Source organism: Wyeomyia smithii, chromosome 1, assembly GCF_029784165.1.
Source record: "Wyeomyia smithii strain HCP4-BCI-WySm-NY-G18 chromosome 1, ASM2978416v1, whole genome shotgun sequence".
NCBI classification, from domain to species: domain Eukaryota; kingdom Metazoa; phylum Arthropoda; class Insecta; order Diptera; family Culicidae; genus Wyeomyia; species Wyeomyia smithii.
In genome coordinates this window covers 47,724,228-47,744,375 of record NC_073694.1, presented here as the reverse complement: position 1 = coordinate 47,744,375, position 20,148 = coordinate 47,724,228, and the positions used below count along the sequence as shown (strand labels likewise).

General features: G+C 40.8%; 3 protein-coding genes across 23 annotated transcripts in view; 1 reads left to right on the top strand and 2 right to left on the bottom strand.

Moving 5' to 3' along the window:
- LOC129717877 (tropomodulin) overlaps nt 1–20,148 on the bottom strand; it is a 163,076-nt gene that overhangs the window by 40,197 nt on the left and 102,731 nt on the right. The gene's annotated exons all lie outside the window — the stretch shown is intronic.
- The window catches only part of LOC129717881 (uncharacterized), a 139,503-nt gene continuing 130,808 nt past the window's right edge, over nt 11,454–20,148 (top strand). The window contains exon 1 of the mRNA XM_055668144.1: nt 11,454–13,095. Within this exon, the coding sequence (XP_055524119.1) occupies nt 12,018–12,833 (816 nt within the window). The 5' untranslated portion in view covers nt 11,454–12,017 and the 3' untranslated portion in view covers nt 12,834–13,095. The remainder of the gene's footprint in view (nt 13,096–20,148) is intronic.
- Nucleotides 15,050–17,292, bottom strand: LOC129717880 (uncharacterized). 2 transcript variants are annotated; one of them, XM_055668142.1, is made up of 2 exons: nt 17,004–17,292; nt 15,050–16,946 (listed from the first exon to the last, which is right to left on the bottom strand). In XM_055668142.1, exon 2 carries the CDS (start codon nt 16,025–16,027, stop codon nt 15,059–15,061), a length of 969 nt encoding a protein of 322 aa, XP_055524117.1. In that variant the 5' UTR covers nt 16,028–16,946; nt 17,004–17,292; the 3' UTR covers nt 15,050–15,058. The 2 variants fall into 2 exon arrangements, with proteins under 2 accessions (XP_055524117.1, XP_055524118.1); XM_055668143.1 differs by having other exon boundaries at nt 15,051–16,946; nt 17,004–17,291.

Sequence of the window (20,148 nt, the reverse complement as noted above, 5' to 3'; positions counted from 1 at the left end):
TATTTGAAGAAATAATATTTTCTCGTTGATTCAAAACGTTGGAACGCCTTATCAAGAACGTTTGTAAATTGCGAACGATGTTTTTTAGCAGTGATTGCCTATCAATGATCCACCCTGAAAAGAAATACATAAAAACTGCCGTTCTCAGGACAACCAAACAATGAATTGAAAAGGTATAATTGTTTTCTTTATATTTATAATTGGGGATAAAACAGTGTCCAATTTCGAATGTTTTAGTTTATTAGATTGAAAATTTTGCATTGATTCGGTCTATCTTTCTTATCGGATTGGTCGTTAGTGGGTAGATATTCCGTAATTTTCTCCAGAGTCCTTTATTTTTCTAAATATTTTGCTTGGTTGAAACGAGTTTGAAGGAGATAGGGAATTTTTTACAATCAAATGAAGATTTCTTTATCACAGACATATGTTTCATACTCTAGCATGCAGCACAGATGTAACAGAAGGGTTGTGTGCAAAGCCACGACCGCAAGCTTGACATTATATTACTTGCATTATTGCATTCGAGATAAGTTTTATCCAACACTAATAAAATAACTCTATAATAATGTGATGATACTGAGAAGCTTCAAAATGGCATCTGGGGTAGGGCATCCCAAAAAATCAATATTGCAAAAGTCAAGGTGTTCAACTCTAAATTGGAAGTTTTTCTAAAAAATTACTTACAGGTTGCCTAAACGCAATTAAATAAAAAAATGACTTCCTTAAGCTAAACAAACGCTTTTTTGCACGTTTTGCAGTTTAGTTCGATTCCCACATCCTCCCGCATTTTGTTTTCTTAGTTTTAGGTTATTTTTGAATATTTTGCATGGTTTAGATCAACATCGCATTGAGTTATCTGACTCACAGAGCTCATCAAATTTCGCGAATCAGTAAATTTTGTCTATAATTTACAGATAAAACTCTTAAAAAAAATAGAAAAAATGCATTTTCAGATGGCTGATAACTTAATAGAAGATTTCAAAATTCGAGATAATCTGAGAAAAAGTATCATTTAATTTTTCATTTTTATGTACAGAAGGTCCCAGTGCCAAGGTCAAGTCTCCAGCGCTTAATCACTTTCCATGCTGTACCAGAGAAGAGATTTAGATTGGCATTGCAGAGTAATAACCCGTGAGATCGAATGAATCCTGCGTGAAATTCCGGATAGTAAGACAAGCTATTAAGCTTTTATTTTTCAATTAAAATTTAGTGTTTATTTAGAAATGTTTGCATTAAAAATTTTTTTTTCAGCGTGTATTTTTTTCTACAAGGTTACATTTGTTCTCTACAATTCTCTCTCAGACAGTTTTTCTGTACAATTTACATTTTTTTTACATACCCCTAATGGTAGGTTTGTGTTCTAGACGTTCAAATGTCATCACGTGGAAATAGTAAGTTAGATGGAACTGATTTAGAAAATCTATAATTTTCTAGTAGAGTATAACGGAAACCGATAACTAGTTCTTTGATTTCTAGATGGAACTGGTCAACCATTGCAACATGCTTCTGTCTGACTCTTTCCTTATATCCAAGCAATGTTTGGCATTTTTTGCAGCGTTGCAGCGTGGCAAAGATCAAGGGTTTGTAAGCTGATATTAAGCAATGTGCACACGGAAAGGCACAAACCTAACCTAGTTTCCATTGCCAGTTTATTAGGTTTCGTATTACCCTAACTGTGTCATCTAGCAACTCCAATTCCTTTCGTAGCGCGCCTTCCCCTCCAGCTAAACTTGTCATTTGTTTTGCGCAAATCAGCCTCTAAAGAGCCGTCCGTTCACCGATAAAGCGAGAGCTAAGCTAATCCACAAACCATGGATGGCATGAATACTATCTCGAGCGTATAATAACGTCGCGATAATCTTTATTTCTTACTTAGCCTCCGAATGTATGGCTTGTGCGAAAAAAAACACGCTTAGCTTTTTTTCGATTCTCCCAGCTTCTGATGTAAAAACTGCTTTATTTAAAGGTTGTCGCCTCTCGAGTAGTACTCGCAGCGGAAGCAAACACAATGTTGTGAGTTGTCAAACTAAATTAGCATTACGCAATCGTCGCTGAGAGGTTTTGTTTGAGCTTGGGGTTGATAAAAAAGTTTTCGGATGTTTTCAGAATGCTTCTATCAATTCAAAAGATTGTTTACTGAAGAAAGAGCAAAATTCAGTTTTTGCGTGGATGCTCAGCTGCCATAATCTTCAAATTTTCAGTTGAATAATCAAACGTAATTTAAATAAAAACATAACAACTTGTGTAGTAAACAACTGATTCATCACTATCATCGTCCCTCAGTGACATTGACCATCGAAAGGGGCACAAAGTGCTTCAATTGCAAAAAGACGCGCTTAGAGGCGATTGCATCATCATCGCTACACAGTCTTTCATCTGTCATAAAGATGTATGGCCCTGGGGGTACAGGCCTTGTACTGCCCTTCAACCAGTAGTACGTTGGTTCCCTATGTGGTAGGTAATGCGCATGGCCATCACTACTTCCGATAGAGGAGCAATGCGTATGCAATGCGCATGATAATATAGGATATTGTGCCACCATCTAAGTTTCTCAATTTCTCAAAAGATGTGGAGCAAAACACGATTAAACCGACCGGTAAGGGACAAAAACATGTGTAGGCGGTCTCACCGAAGCATGAATGTATTTTCTCGAAAATGTCTCGAATGTTGTAACAAATAATTTGTTGATAAAACATCAGCAGCGCAGAAATCAGCGTGGCTGCGGTATCAATTGCCACCAAGCGTGAACATGGCTCAAGCGGCTGCAAACAAGCGAAATGGTGTTGCACATACCGAAACTGCAAACGGCACTCGCCGCACAGTCGATTCCACGACGCATGTCGCTATTAGTAGCAGCAGCATACTAGCATAGGGTAATCAAAGCGAGAAAAAAAAGTTGGAAAACAATTTTAGGAGTCAAGGATACTCGGTTCCAAAAATAGCGAACGGAAACAACGCGCTCGCGTCTGGCTTTCGGTGATTTTGTAGTCGTAGGAAGGGTGATTGAGAATAGTGATTCTTTAATTTTTTGTTTTTCTCTCGCAACAGTTCTAATGAATGGTAATGTAGAGATGCGATTTGTGGTTTAAAGGTTGCACAACAGGTTAGACTTTGGAAACCGGTTTGGAGACTTCAATCGTGCAAATAAACAACGTGCGTCAATTTTTTTATTGGGTAGAATATAACAACATTCACTGGTCGGACCTTGAACACTTTTCATGAAAACCTAGAGGCAGTGGGAGCTGTAAATTTTTGATTCAAATTGTTTTTGTAGTTGGTTTAATCTCTTCGCATTAATTTTTAAAATAGGGTATCGAACGTCTTCAGCAGGTTTTCTGCAGTAATCTTATGCGAAAACCTGCTGAAGAAAACCCCTGACGAAGACGTTCGAGACCCTACTATAAACCTTTAATTTAATTGTGTACAGTTACGAAAATAAGCACCGAGTAATTAAATTAAAACTAAACTAATTCGACCAATTGTAGCAAAAACCTAGATTAAACAGAGATTACCCGTTGTCCACTCTTCTCTTAGGGTCAGTGCTGATAAAAGTCATTTTTTCCAGCAAAATTCTTCGAGAATTACAGCCAATCACTTTCAATTTTCACTTCCAATGATCGCAGCACTCTTTCAGATACACTAGATTTTCGTCCTAGTAACGTGCTTTTATACTCAGATGAAATAGATCGCGCGCATCGTTCAAGGTTACGGAATAAAATTTGAAGACAAATCCAACCAAATGATCTTCACTTCAAAGCGAGAAAGAAAAACAAACAGTCCACTCAACCAAAAAGAACCACACCGAAACACTTTTTCACTGACACTGACAGATGCCTTGACAATCTTCGTTAACTGATAAACTGATTTTGTTATCTTGCTTCCATTGCATGAAATATAATGAGGTGTTTTGACAGTTCACTTCCATGCAAAAAGCGGGAAGGGAGAACTCTGAAAGGATTGTAAAAAATAACGTTTATGGATACTTTTTTTCACTTTCACTCAAGAGTGTCAACAAATATCAACCCTGAATTAAATATATATTGAAATAAGAAGCTGTCGTAATGCTACGTTGCGTACTTGCGGTCGTGTCTCATGCACAACCTCTTAAACTTTTTTTCAATGTAGAATCCTAAATTCAATTTTTTCAATATTTTTAAACAAAAGTTCAGATAATTCCTTAGAAGTCAACCATTGACAGCTTTTCTTTATCACTTCAAAAAACTTCACCTCTCTTCAAATGTTCAAACATAAGATTAATTTTCAAAAAAAAAAATATGCAAAGTTGTATAGAGTAGTAAGGCCTACATATACCACAAAAGATCAAAATAATGGTCGCAGTGGTCCAAATCTTACAAAAAAAAGCCTACAATTTTATTTATTGAGTTCTGAGAAGGGTGTTGCAAACATTTGGTCGAGTTGACGCGAAATCCTTCATAAATACTTGAGTACTTTTTTTGCAATCATACACACCAATTTAATTTCTATTTATTCTATTCTAATTTCTAAAATAAAAACACCGAGAAGACCCCCTTCGAGAGTATTTTCCTGTAGTTGGGAGATTTTTTCAGATACATGCCAATTTGATATTTTGTTGAAAATTTTGTCACTAGACAGGGTTAATTTCAGGATTTTATACGCAATCAGCAGCGAATGCTGTATAGTTTTGTCGAATTGAGAAAAGTAGAGGAAAAAGTTTTTATAAGAGATAACGCCCTACTACTTCTAAAAAGTAGCAATTTATCAAGAAAAACCGCGGTGAACAATTGTACATAATTGGCAAACTAGTGGATGAAGCAGACTTTCAGAACTGATAATTAATAAACAAAAAAAATACAAAGGATCCAAAAACAGCTCCATGGGGTACGCCAGATAGAATATTAATAAGTTTCCATTGACTTTCACGACTTGAGTACCAGAGTCTAAGTAAAGTTTTATCAAAAGAACTGTTTCACGACTAAAACTGACCTGATGTTATAGTTTACGCTGTAATTTTGTAGACTCCAACACATACTTTCATGATAACCATTAAAAATAAGAAAACTTTTTCATCGATAAATTGCTGTGATTCTTAGACTGTAGTCGACGATTCGTACTGTTAGTACGACTGTTCTTATGCAATTCAGAAATGGAATTTAATAAAAAAAGTAAATTCGTGGCATTTTGGTGGTTGTAAAAAAAACAAAATAAACAAATTCATTATTGGTGTAATTACAGAAACTGAAATCGTCTTAATAAACCGCATTTGACATCCTCTCAGCTGGTCTCGAGGTACAATGCTTGTTTATGGATATTTTTTTAACATTTTTTTTTTATTTTGCGAGTCTACATTTCACTTTAGTGATGAAGATTTCCAATGGTGTAAATATATGCAAATTTGTTACACAAATACCGGAGAATGTGTTGATGTTTCCTCAAGATAAACACAAAACCGAGAGACTGGTTGCTTACACATTCATTTGAGCTATCGGATCTTTTGGACTGATTCGTGTTGAGATTAGGACACTTTTGATACAACTCTTTCCATCATTGACGCATTGATTTTTTATCAGCTATACTATGCTGTTTAAATCGCAACATCTGTTGCAATTTCTTGAGCACACCACATGAAGGTTAAATGAATTGCACGTTTTTTCCCGCGAAATCGAGCAGTTTTCTTTTGTGGAGTGCCTGATGTTTGCATTGCCAAACAACATCATTTCAGCAGTCAAAACGAGTCGCTAAGTTTTCCGTGCATTGTTTGTTGTTGTAGATGTGAAGAAACAACATTTACGTTTTATTGTACTAACATGCTCATCGATACTTGTTACGGACGTTAGCCGTACGCTCCACACAGGAGAGTGAGTTCTGGATCACCCCTAGCTGTAACGGCGAAACAGCATAGATGTCAGCGAGAGGAACGTCAGACGGCAACAACGTGGTTAGAACTGTCACATGCAGCATAAACCGACCGATCATTATTCAAGTGCCAGTAGCCATTGCAGCACGTTGAAACTCTTTATAATAAACCTTTTTTGATTAGTAAATTTAGTAAAATCCCTTGTTAGTATTATTAGTATATATTATTGAATTAAAACTATGGTGTTGTTTCTATACTATGGTGTTGGTTAGTAAGAAGATATTAGTATAATTCATGCAGTGAACAAGATTCTACATTATTAGTACGCGAAAATTGCAACATAAGACACCACGAACACCACAATTTAATAAAATTTGTTACGGATTAAAAGGGAAGAAAAACACGAAAATGTAAGACAGTAGATTTAAGGAACCAAAAATTGTTACTAACAAAGATAATACATTACAGCTTTGAAGCTGCTAAGTTGCTATCAAAACGTCTTTCCTCTTCCCATACCGAACATTCTTCAAAGATTTTCTGGTGACGAGTCGAAATGGATCGACAGTACGGATGTACGAAGTGCAAGCGGCCGGATATAGCTGATAACCTAGTCGGATGCGATACCTGTGCAGCCTGGGTGCACTATGGATGTGCGGGCGTAACGGATTCCATCGCTGACGTCGACCGTAGTTAGAAATGCGACCAGTGCCTACAAGAGGAGTCCGTATACCGGCCTCAATCGTCGATCGGTCGTTCAACATCAAGTAAGCGGTCGGCTCGAATCGAGCTGAACCTGGAGCTGATAGAAGAGCAGAAGGCCCTGCAAATGTGAAGGGTTTTGGAGGAAGAAGCAGCGCAAGCTGCCACCAGGATAAAACTAGCTGAGGTAGAGGAAAAATTCTTGAGGAATAAGTATGAGCTGTTACTGGCGGAAGCGGAAAGTTCGGAGGACGGAGCAAGTAGGAGATCGAGACTGAGCAGTCGAACTAGTCGGAAGAAGGTAGAATCGTGGCTGGGCGACCAGGAAGTCGGCACAGCGCTACAAGCGAATGTAGTGCCATCCAGTAGCATCGCGGCAACGATCGATTCATCGGCAATAGTTCAACAGTCTTCAATTCCTGTTCCAGTCTATCGTGGTAGGTCGGGGGCCAGAATCCACCTCAACTCCGACCTCGGTGGACGGTTCCAAAAGCGTCAACTGCTCCGCTGCAGCAGTCATTTCTCCGGTTCCAATTGTGGTGCCAGCGAGTGATGAATTTGTTTCGCATACCGCAATTACACTCGAAGTTTCCAAAAAACCTCCGGTAAGTCCATCTTTTTCGCTTAGGAGTAAGACTCGGATCGCGACGAGTTCGACCGCCCCAAACGATGCCAGAAGAGTTCCCCTACCGATTATCAATTTTCCGCCCGCATCGAATTGCAATCGCCATTCAGAGCAAAAAGTTAGCCAATATCCAGTTAAAGTTAGTAAAGCTTTAGGGTTTGGAAATGAAGTAGCCACATTTTCATGTAGTGGAGGGCCAGTGATTCGTAGTAATCTTGTAAATGATAGTTTGCCGGTTATCTCCTCGATGAACTATGGACACGCAAGTAGGTCCAATCGCAATTCCACACTCCAAACTGCCACCTCGGTCCCTAGTCAACAATGCACAATAGATAGCCTGTGGCAAAAATATCGCCAAAATAATGCCCCACTGCGAGTTGCTAATCACCCAACAATGTCGTTTTCCAACGATGATCAAGGTTTTCTTGTGGGAGGGTATGCTGTGTATTCCCAGAATCCATTATCAGTACCGATGGGAATCACTCGATCAACGCTTAGCGCAAACTGTCAGCCAACGTGGATCAATAATAATATCATCAGTACAGGGTTCGATGGCAGGCAACCGGTTTTGCAAAAAGAGTTTGCCCCCAATGTGAGTGAATCGACATGTGTGAGCCATTCAGTGCCTCCTGTATCCAGCGTCGCCGCACCTTTCCCTGGGATTCCAACAGGCGTTTCCAGTTCGTTCAGTGACATTCCACCGATTGGAAAACAACCGCCCCAACAGCAACATCATCAACAACAGCAGGCCGCCGTATTAAATCGAAACGGGCCATCCAACGAACAGTTAGCAGCGATGCCACGGGAACTACCGAACTTCGGAGGGAATCCTCAAGACTGGCCGCTATTCTACAGTTCCTTTTGCAACACAACCGAGGCGTGTGGCTACACCGATGCGGAAAACCTGGTAAGACTGCAGCGGTGTTTGAAGGTTAACGCGTTGGAAGCGGTGAAAAGCCGGTTGCTTATGCCGCAATCGGTGCCCTTCGTTATAGATACACTGCGTAGGTTATACGGCCGTCCGGAGATCCTGATACACTCTCTTCTTCAAAAGCTGCGATCGGTACCGACTACCAAAATGGACAACTTGCAGTCTCAGATAAGCTTCGGTTTAGCGGTTCAGAATGTTGTGGATCATATGATGATCGCAAATCTCACAGATCATCTGTGGAATCCGACGCTGCTTTACGAGCTGGTAGAGAAACTGCCATCCCAGCTCAAGATGCAGTGGTCCTACTACAAAAGTAAATGCGTAAATGTCAACCTGGCGACTTTTAGTGCATTCATGTCCGAGCTGGTATTGATGGCTTCGGACGTTACGCTTCCAGTGGACACCCTGATTACAAACTCGAAAGCCGAGAAATCAAGTAGAGAGAAACCAAAATTATACATGCACGCGGGAGAACAGCAGAAGTCATCTGATGTCAGCGAAAAACCCTCGGCTTCAACGGAGCCGACGAAAAAGGTTTGTGTGTATTGTGGTAATGAACAGCACGAGATCGCAAACTGCAAGCGGTTAAAGGCACTTGATATTGACGGTAGATGGAAGGCAGTCAAACAGAAAAATTTGTGCAGAAGCTGTCTCGTCCCACATCGGAAGTGGCCCTGTCGTTCAAAAAAAGAGTGCGGCATTAACGGATGCAGAATATTCCATCACAATCTTTTGCATTCACCAAACAGTTCGGGGAAAGGTACAGCAAATGCGAGCACCGTCGTGCACCAAAACCTACACCGTTCAACATCGTTCTCTTTGTTTCGGTATCTGCCGGTTACTATTCATGGTAACGATAAACGCATCAGCACGTTTGCGTTTTTAGACGACGGTTCGAATTCAACCCTGATGGAAAGCAGCATTGCGAAAGCTCTCGACATCAAGGGACCAACCGATGGCTTCTGTTTGAGTTGGACAGACAATATCTCGAGAGAGGAGAGAGAATCCCAGCGAGTCATCGTGGTTATCTCCGGGGATGGCAAGAAGTTCAAGCTTAATAACGTGAGAACTGTGCAGCAGCTCCAGCTGCCAGCGCAGATGATTTGCTATAGTGATCTGGCTCGTAAATATCGTCATCTGAACGGTCTACCAGTCCAAAGCTACACGGATGCAACTCCGGGGATCATCATCGGTATAGAGCATATTCGGTTGCTAACCGCGTTGCGGACACGAGAAGGAAGCTATAACGAACCGGTGGCGACAAAAACGCGTTTAGGCTGGTGTATTTTCGGGAAAAACTCTGACGGTGAAAGCGTAGTGGAGCAGTTGAATCTTCATCAAGCTGACGATGTTGATAATCGTGAACTACACCAGTGGATGAAGCAGTTTTTCGCAGTCGAGGAGTCCAGTATAACGGTAAAACCGGAGGCAAAAGAAGACAAGCGAGCGCGGGAAATAATGGAAGCTACGATCCGGCGTGTCGAAGATGGCTTCGAAGTGGGATTGTTGTGGAGGTATGACAACGTCTGCTTTCCAGATAGCTATCCGATGGCGCTACGCCGACTGCAGTCGCTGGAGAAACGGCTAAGTAAGGCTGTTCTCGAAGCAAGGGTGAGAGAGCAGATAATGCAGTACGAAGCCAAAGGATATGCCCACCGTATAACATCTCGGAGTAGTACAGCACCCAGAAAAACCAGACAAGTTGCGGCTAATCTGGAACGCTAAAGCCCGATCAGAGGGAATGTCGTTCAACGACGCGCTATTGAAGGGTCCAGATCTTTTAGTTGTTCTGACAGAAGTCTTGCTACGATTCAGACAGGGGAACATCGCTATGGTAGGCGACATTGAAGAAATGTTCCATCAGATTTGGATACGGCCAGCAGACCGGCAGGCACAGCGGTTTTTATATCGACTGCACCCAGAGCAAGACCCTCAAATATACGTCATGGACGTGGCAACGTTCGGGGCAACCTGTTCACCAAGTCTGGCACAGTTTGTCAAAAATAAAAACGCAGAGGAGTTTGCAGACAGCTTTCCAAGGGCGGCGAAGGCTATAACGCAAAACCACTACGTGGATGACTTCTTAGACAGCGTGGATACTGAAGAAGAAGCCATACGATTGATTACCGTGGTGAAGCACATCCACTCACAAGCCGGATTCAACATTCGTAATTTTTGTTCGAATTCATCTGAAGTCTTGGCGAGCATTGGAGAACCAGAAGCCCAGCAGAAAGTGTCCATGAACCTGGAAAATGCGTCGGAGTCGGAGAGGGTGCTTGGTTTGATCTGGAAGCCAAAAGAGGATATTTTCACCTTCGATGTGAGCAGCATGAAGGAGGAAATCAAGCTTCTAATCCAGAGTGGAACCACTCCCAGCAAACGGCAAGTCCTGCAAACGATTATGTCCTTGTTCGATCCGTTGGGGTTTATCGCCCACTTCGCCGTACATGGGAAGATTCTGATGCAACAGATTTGGAGAACTGGAACGGACTGGGATGAACCTATTACGGAAGAATTGGAAGCAAACTGGATCCAGTGGTGCCAGTACATGCAGCGTTTGGACCAAGTGAAGGTGCCCCGGTGCTACTTCAAAGGGGTTGCGATTGCCGCCCTTGAAGATGCGGAAGCTCATCTATTTGTGGATGCCAGCGAATTGGCCTGTGCTGCGGTCTTGTATCTTCGATACGTAGACGATGGAAGACCCAAATGTGCTCTGGTTGCCGCAAAAACGAAGGTCGCGCCGCTGAAACCGCTTTCCATCCCACGTCTGGAGCTGCAAGCGGCGATGATCGGGGCAAGATTGATGAACTCCAGCCTAAGTTCATTAGACTTCAAAGTGAGCAAGCATTTCTTTTGGACCGATTTTTCAACGGTTCTCAGCTGGTTACGCTCCGATAGTCGACGCTACCACCAGTTTGTAGCCTTCCGAGTAGGAGAAATCCTCACTACCACTAACGTGGATGAGTGGCGTCACGTTCCGTCGAAAGTAAACATCGCCGACGTAGCCACGAAATGGAAAGACGGGCCAAGTTTCGACCCAAATGATCCGTGGTTTAGTGCCCCGGAATTTCTGTACCAAACCAAATAGAAGTGGCCGCCAGAGGCACCAGAAAAGTTGACAGAGACTGAAACCGAACTACGTGCCGCTTTCCTGTTTCACGGTATAATACCGCAAGTTGCGGTGAAATTCAATAGGTTTTCCGAATGGAATCGACTACTGAGGACGACAGCCTATGTTCTACGAGCTGTGCGTAGAATCAGAGGAGAGAAGCCGTCCAATCCGTATATTCTGTCGCAGAAAGAGTTAGCTGACGCAGAAACCGCCATATGGACACAGATTCAAGCCGAAACGTATCCGGGCGAGTACGCGATTCTGCAGCGCAATCTAGCGAGTCCCCTAAATCACGTTCCTATCCCAAAAACGAGTCCACTATATGGTCTTTAAGCGTTTCGAGACGAGCGTGGCGTCATCCGAATGAACAGCAGGATTTCTACTGCACCGTCTCTGACGAAGGATATGAAGTATCCGATCGTGCTACCGAGGAAGCATCATGGCGTCTACCTCCTAGCTGAAAGCTACCATCGGAAATTTCTTCACGCAAACGGCGAGACTGTCGGTAATGAGATGCGTCAGCGGTTTTGGATACCGGGCCTACGAGTTTTGATTCGTCAGCTTTCGAAGCAATGTATGACCTGCCGTGTTAGGAAAGCTGAACCAGTACCTCCTATGATGTCAGCACATCTAACGTTCCGAGTGACAGGAATGGTTAGACCGTTCACACACACTGGAGTGGACTACTTGGGACCAATACTGGTGAAGCAAGGCCGCAGCTTGGTCTAAAAGGTGGGTGGCGCTATTCACCTGCCTTACAATACGCGCCGTACATTTGGAGGTAGTTCACAGCCTGTCCACTCAGTCCTGCGTGATGGCGATCAGGCGATTCGTAGCACGTCGGGGTTCACCAGAATCCTTCTACAGCGACAACGGGACGAATTTCCTGAGAGCAAGCAACCTGCTACGAGTTCAGATCCAGAATATCCACGAAGACTGTGCGGTGACATTTACGAACAGTAATACAAGCTGGAACTTCAATCCACCATCAGCACCGCATATGGGAGGCTCCTGGGAGCGCATGGTGCGCTCCGTGAAGGTGGCCATAGAGGCCATTGCGGATCACCCACATCATCCTAGCGACGAGGTTTTGGAAACTGTGGTTCTCGAGGCAGAGTCGATCGTCAATTCCAGACCACTTACATACATTCCCCTAGAGTCGACGGAGCAGGAGTCACTCACGCTAAACCACTTTCTGCTATTTGGCACCAAGGGCATATTGCAACCAGGGATATCTATGAAGGTGGAAGGAAATACCCTACGGGACAGCTGGCGCTTAGCGCAGTGCTTGGTGAATCATTTCTGGAGTCGCTGGATTCGAGAATACCTGCCAACCATAACCAGGCGTACCAAGTGGTTTGAGCCGGTCAAGCCGTTGGAAGCAGGAGACCTAATTCTTGTCATCGAGAATGGAAAGCGCAACGGATGGTTACGAGGCAAGTTTGTAGACGTGATGAAGGCGAAGGATGGACAAGTTCGGCGAGCATTCGTGATGACGAAGAATGGGCTGCTCAACAGGCCTGCAGTGAAGTTGGCAGTTCTGGATCTTCAGACACCTGGGGATGGTCCGGAACTTCACGGGCAGGGGGATGTTACGGACGTTAGCCGTACGCTCCACACAGGAGAGTGAGTTCTGGATCACCCCTAGCTGTAACGGCGAAACACTATATATGTCAGCGAGAGGAACGTCAGACGGCAACAACGTGGTTAGAACTGTCACATGCAGCATAAACCGACCGATCATTATTCAAGTGCCAGTAGCCATTGCAGCACGTTGAAACTCTTTATGATAAACCTTTTTTGATTAGTAAATTTAGTAAAATCCCTTGTTAGTATTATTAGTATATATTATTGAATTAAAACTATGGTGTTGTTTCTATACTATGGTGTTGGTTAGTAAGAAGATATTAGTATAATTCATGCAGTGAACAAGATTCTTCATTATTAGTACGCGAAAATTGCAACATAAGACACCACGAACACCACAATTTAATAAAATTTGTTACGGATTAAAAGGGAAGAAAAACACGAAAATGTAAGACAGTAAATTCAAGGAACCAAAAATTGTTACTGACAAAGATAATACATTACAGCTTTGAAGCTGCTAGTCAGTTGCTATCAAAACGTCTTTCCTCTTCCCATACCGAACAATACTTTTCAGATACAATATCTGAAGGTCAATCTCAAGGTACTGTTTCGTAGGATGAAGTTATGAAGTTGTGCTCGAAAATGTCTGACACCTCTCAAAGCTCTCAAAAGCCAAGAATGTTACACATCCCATTATATAAAATCAGTACAAAATTATTAAAAGTCGGCGTGACCTTTTCACGATTCCACCCCGACGATCGAATGAAGTACCACCTTATGCATAAAATTAACCGAAAGAAGTAAAGTTCCCTAAAGTCCAAAATTACCATCCACTCAGCCATCTGGAACGATCCAACGAAGCCCGCTGAAGTATAATTACCCACTTTCGTAGTCACCACCGGTATACGCAATCAGTATTCCTTACGTAAGGTTCATGTCGCGCAAAGCAACAACGTTTGCGTGAGTTGTCCTATGGCCAGCCAAAAGCGACGCACGCGGCAGAAAACATTGTGAACCACCACGACAAGACGGAATCGCATAAAAGGGGTGACAAATTTTTAGTTTGCGCTGCATCACGCCGGTTTACCGGTTGACAATGAAATTTCAACCAGCTGAGAAAACATTAGATGGGCAAATTGGATTACAGTGTTGGAAGAAAGCGACGCTACAGGTTGACAGTAAATATTTTCTGCATGCTGGAAGTGTTTTCCAATAAAATGAACGAAGACCGAGCGCAGCCAAATGCGCAAAACGTTCACGTAAAGGTTTGCATGATGATGATGTTTATGTTAATGAAGCCAGGGAAGAGTCTTTCTTGGGGGTTATTGATTCATTACGTATGGTTGATGTGCGAAAAAAACAGTGGATGAGAGGATGTTGGCGAAAGTAGAAAATTGACATGAGTGAAATATGCCGATTTCCATTCGCCACCATAATAGAATATAGTTTTGTATCTTCACTTGTTCCAGTGAAGGTAGCGAAAGAACTCACAAGGTGCAGAGGGGAATTTTGTAAAGAATTAATACTCCAGTGATTGCCACTAAGTGTATCGGAAAGGGGCATAAGAACAACCAGCGGAGCGTGAAACACAAAACCGGCAGAGCCAGTGTATAAAGCGTTGCGTGCGTATACACTGTCTCAAAAAATTGACCGTACAGCTATTCTTTTCATACAAAATAAGTGAGAAAAAAATCGTTTAATCATTCAACACAGGTGTCAGGCGTTGTTTCATTCTGTAGCAAAATGCTTCCTGATTTCAGCATTCAGTCAAACAAAGGAAGTTTTCTGAATTAAATTTAGAAGTACAGCCCACAAACATTTTAAAGTTGTCAGTTTTCTGGCATTCCTTTGTCAGAATATCCTCCAGCTGTATTTTTTATCGAATATTCTCAGAATTTTCGATCAAGGTGATTTCCGAAATTTGCTATAAGGTGGAGGTCAGGTTAAGGTACTCACCACGATCCTGCTCCTAACACCAGAATCACGTGACACATGCGGTGCGCCTATACCAAGTATAATAATTGAAACTATAAATGCTCTTTGTTCGAGCAGCATGCGCTTCTCAAAAAACTAAGATAGGCTATTTTTCGAATAATTTTAAATAAAGTGACCAGATGGTTAAAGCCTCAACGCGGGACAGCAATACAATTCTGTGACGAGCGGGGGGTTGGATAGTTACTCTCGAAATGGTCGAAAACTCACGTTAATAGTTTGAAATTTAACAAGTTTTTATTTAACAATTTTTACTACTCAACAAAATTAAATGAATCAAACATATTTTTCGGCGTTGTGTACTTTGCGTAGGAGTGATACATTATTAACATTTTTACCAAAAACTTCACATGTTTCGTCAAAATTAAACCTTAGCTGTAACATTGCTTTCAGTGTTTCAACACTCAATTGAGTTTTCTCAGTTGTCCAAATTTTGTTCACGACTGAAAAAATTCGTTCGGTTACAGCATTAGTGCCTGGCAAACACAACGCGAATTCTACTATTTTTTTCAAATTATTGAAAGGAATATTATTACTTTCCAAATGCATGAAAAGTTCTACCCATCTCTCTTCGACTTCAACATTACTATCGTTCCAACTTATAATTTTTTCTTCATTTGCATATTTTTTCGCGTAGGATACCTCTTCGAATAACTCTGCTTCTTGCTTGTCTGCATCTGCTGATCCATGCGAATTAGTAAATTTGCTAATATACTCGAAACTCGTTTGAATGGATTGCCAATCCAAAGTGTCCCTAAAGTTCACCCATTTGAGAAAATCAACGTGTTCAAACTGAACAACTCGAGCATCAAGATAATCAATACATTTCTGATAAAACTTCAGAACACTAGTTTTGAATAACTCACTCTTTTGCCAACCATTTTCCTCGAGATGTTTTAATTTGTTACGCACATTTAGCGGGAGAAACTGGTTACTAACCCTCTCACGAAGTTTAAATATAAGATCGTCAATCTCACTTACGACTTCTGTAATTGTACTTTTGTCGCTTTCGATTCTTCTCACTGTATTGTGAAATAACGCGGCCTGACTATGCATGAAAAACAACCACATTTCAGAACTGTCATCCTCAAAAAAATCGCGAAGAACTCTCGGACAGCCATCAATCGACAAAAAATAAGATTTTAATGGTGAAAACATTTTTAATATTCGTTCAATGGCAGGCATCAAGGCAAGCCATCTCGTCTTGCTATAACCCAAAATCTTCATATACTGTACTTCTGCCATCTCACAAAACTCTTTCAGGTTTTTCAACTCTTACGGTAAAAATATAAAAATGACTATAAATTTTTATAAAAATACCCTCAACGTCTACGGGAAGTTGATCTGCCGCATTCTGAATGGCATTATTAACGGTATGTGCAGTGCATCCTACACCTATTATAGGTTTTTGAAGACGATCCTTAAGCTTAGCATAAACATTGTTTGTACCTTTTCTTAAGAGGCCACCGAAATTTGTGTTTGCGTTATCTGTACAAATTGCTGCCACCTTATTCTGCATCTCAAATTTGCAGAAAATTTCGAAAATTGATGACGCTATCATATCAGAGGTTTCACCAGGAAGTGAAACAAAATCCAACAGCTTAACTTGTATTCCACGCTTGTAATTAAAATATCTTATTACAGAAGGAAACAGTTTTGTATCCTTGTGATTCGAGGCGTCAGAAAAGATTGTGATAAAATTGATGTATTCCATGCTTGTCAAAGTTTGATCAACAGAATACGGAGCAAGGACATTCTTTGCAATAGCCTCCGTCTTCGTGCGTCCACAGGAAAATTTTGGTTCAAAGAGAGAACGAACAAGCTTCGACGTACAATTCATAGATCGAAACGATTGGCTATGCATGATTGTATGATAGGTGAAGACAACTTCAGCATGAGCAAGCTCCTGTTCTTTTACACCAAAATCTGCTTTCCGGAGAAAAATATTAAGTTTCGATGAGGTTGCAGCTGCCTCTAGAGCACGTTTATGTTTATACGTCGATAAATGCCTGTTGATGTCAGTTCTACCTCCAGATCCAATGAAAAATACACTGTTACAGGTTTCACAGCACACATTTCCAGTAACTTTTGACTTTTTAAGAAAAGGAAATTCATGGCTCAGATCATCAGTGAGCATACATTGACGCTTTTTCGACATGTTAGTCTGTGAAGTAAATAAATCTGAATTAAAAGTATAATCATTAAGATTCAATAAGATTACTTGGCAATAAAAACAAAATTTTCTCAAACGTTTATCTTTTATATTCATAAAAAGCGATTTTTTTTACTGAAATTATTACTGCTTCAAATCAAATTTGAAATATTTTATCACAGAGCTTCTTCGACAAACACAAGTTAATAAAATTGCAACAAATATTAAATTTCGTTCACTTCCTTCCACTACATGAATGAATGTGACATTGGAAGCATCGAAAGACCGGGTAGCAGGGATGCCACATTTTGACCTGAATGTAAAATTTTAAAAAATATATTTGACTGTACAGCATTGAAATATGCATGAAATTTAAAGATTTTGTGAAAAATCTGTATAAATCTGGTGGTTTTTATAAAAATCTTTTCACATAAATTTTTACGAAGAAATTGTTCAAAACTTTGTTTTTTTTTTTACAGATAAATCTGTATGTGGCATCCCTGTCGTGTCGAGTAGCTCGTTTTTTCCTTTTTTCCACTGAATAGTTTTTTTTTCGCGCTTACGCTTTTAAGATTCCGGTGTTATAGACGTGAAGAAATAAATGTCAAATTTGTACACGGTTGGCAGTGAAACCACATTAATGAGTAGAATAATACTTGTTAGAGAGGCGCACTCCCCCAGTAAAAATATTTGTCATCTGATGTTTCAATTTGATTGAAACCGCGGGACATTTCAAAGGCGTACGGAACATTTTAGTTGAACGCGGGACATTTCGCGGGACGGATTTTCAAGCGGGACATTTTGTTGAAACGCGGGACTGTTCCGCGAAACGCGGGACGTCTGGTCACTTTAATTTTAAAGAAAGTGTTGGATCATTTTATTGAGCAAACTGAATATTTCATCAGTTTCACCAATCAATTTCACTGCACTTTCCTTGAATCTTAAAATTTAATCGGCTCATGGCAGTTCATGGTACCAAGTGTATTTTCCAAAGATTTTATTTTTGGATTTTTTTCTATGTTGAATTGTTTTTGCGATTATGGACCAAAAACCACTTGTTTACTTATGTTTGATAAATTCGAAACTTTGAGTTTAACAGTTGTTTTTTGGAACGATTCTATCAAAATAAGATGTATTCATAATAGTTTGGTATAAAAATCATATTTCTTAAGCAGCTGGAAAAAAAATTGAGCCAGAGCTGTGCGTACAATTTTTCGATACAGTGTATGTACAGACAGCAGCCTCGTGAAGCCGTAAGAGTGCTGCACGTAGCCAGCTAACGAAACAAAAAAAACTAGAGTCATGCAAATTTCGTAAACCAGAAACATGTATTATCTACAGTAATCAACCGGCAGCTCGACGAGCAGCGCAAAGTGCGCCTTACCGTAAAAGAGGGAAAACTTCGCGCGAAGACCCGTTATGTTCTGGTGGAAAGAAAAACAAACAAAAATGTGAAGAGAGAAGCCAGCCAAGTGCCGTGAAGATGGGTAACTTCATTAGTCGGTGATCGATTGCATACGAATATTGGGTGAAGGAGTTGGAATGAATGCGATTGACGTTTCGCGTAAGAGTTCCGAGTTGGATGTACGCTCTGACTGATATGTCTGCTGCATTAATTGCGTACGGAAGCTTTTTATAGATCAATGATTAAATTGTGTGAAATAAGGTGCCATATGGAATCACCGGACAATTTGATTCGGACCGCCTCGTAAGAGACGGAAAGCACTGAATGGTACATACTCCAATTCACATGTAATCGAACAGTTTTACAGACAGCACCTTGAGCAGTTGTTTGGCATCCACTAAGCCACCTATTCGCTACACATATTTCCACACTCGACTTTCCTCTGTACTGACAGCTGCTGTCGTCAGTTTCCAAACATTACTGAGAAAAACGTGCCACACATTGACGTTTAACGATCCATTCATCTCGGTTCGATTATTATCTAATAGGTACACAGTGCACATACACACATAAACAATACACCCTAGCTCGGTGAAAGGGTACTATGCTAAATGCAATAAACGTTGCATTCACTTCACATGCCCAGGACTTTTGTGGTTTTGTAAGACCCATCACCATATGAACTACCGGAGATTGCGATCGTTATTGGACAATTATGTATATTGAGAAATAGGGAAATAATTCTGTGATAGACGTATAAGAGCATGAATTGGTTTTTTTTAACGGACGGTCATTACGCCGACGGGAGTAAGTCACCCTTCGCTACACTTGTTTAGCAATATACTAAAAACTAATTAAAATGAAACAAGTAAGGTATTCTTATAAATTGGTGCTTTAATTAATTTGGAAAGATTTACGTGTCACACTTTGCTTTGGTAGAAGAAGTAAAACCGGTGACTCCCTTTAGTCAAACTACCTGAACTTACACACAGAAAATCCTGAGTGAGAATCCTCAACACATCTATAACTCGATGACGGAGGGTTGATATTTGTTGACACTCTTGAGTGAAAGTGAAAAAAAGCATCCATAAACGTTATTTTTTTACAATCCTTTCAGAGTTCTCCCTTCCCGCTTTTTGCATGGAAGTGAGCTGTCAAAACACCTCATTATATTTCATGCGATGAAAGCAAGACAACAAAATCAGTTTATCAGTTAACGAAGATTGTCAAGGCATCGGTCAGTGTCAGTGAAAAAGTGTTTCGGTGAGGTTCATTTTGGTTGAGTGGACTGTTTGTTTTTCTTTTTCACTTTGAAGTGAAAATCATTTGGTTGGATTTGTCTTCAAATTTTATTCCGTAACCGTGAACGATGCGCACAATCTATTTCATCTGAGTATAACAGCACGTTACTAGGACGAAAATCTAGTGTATCTGAAAGAGTGCTGCGATCATTGGAAGTGAAAATTGAAAATGATTGGCTATAATTTTCGAAGAATTTTGCTGGAGAAAATGACTTTTATCAGCACTGATCGTGAGAAATTGTTTTTGCGATACGGACAGAATCTGTTCGAAACTCATATTGAAAACCTTTTCGATTTCTCTAGAATCCAAATGCAGGAATCTTTTGGCTTCAGTTTAGATTTTCTTTGGATTCCCATACACGCATCTTTAAACGGTCCGATTAGTACTGGAAATAGAATATATGATTTATGAAAAATGTTAATTATTGCGGTTCTACACGGTGCGATTTTGGAATTTCATCGTAAACTTTTGATGTAACAGAGCATAATAATACATGTAATGTTATTA

Excerpts from the sequence above, each read along its gene's own strand:
- LOC129717880 (XM_055668142.1), bottom strand. The coding sequence starts at position 16,027 with ATGGCAGAAGTACAGTATATGAAGATTTTGGGTTATAGCAAGACGAGA.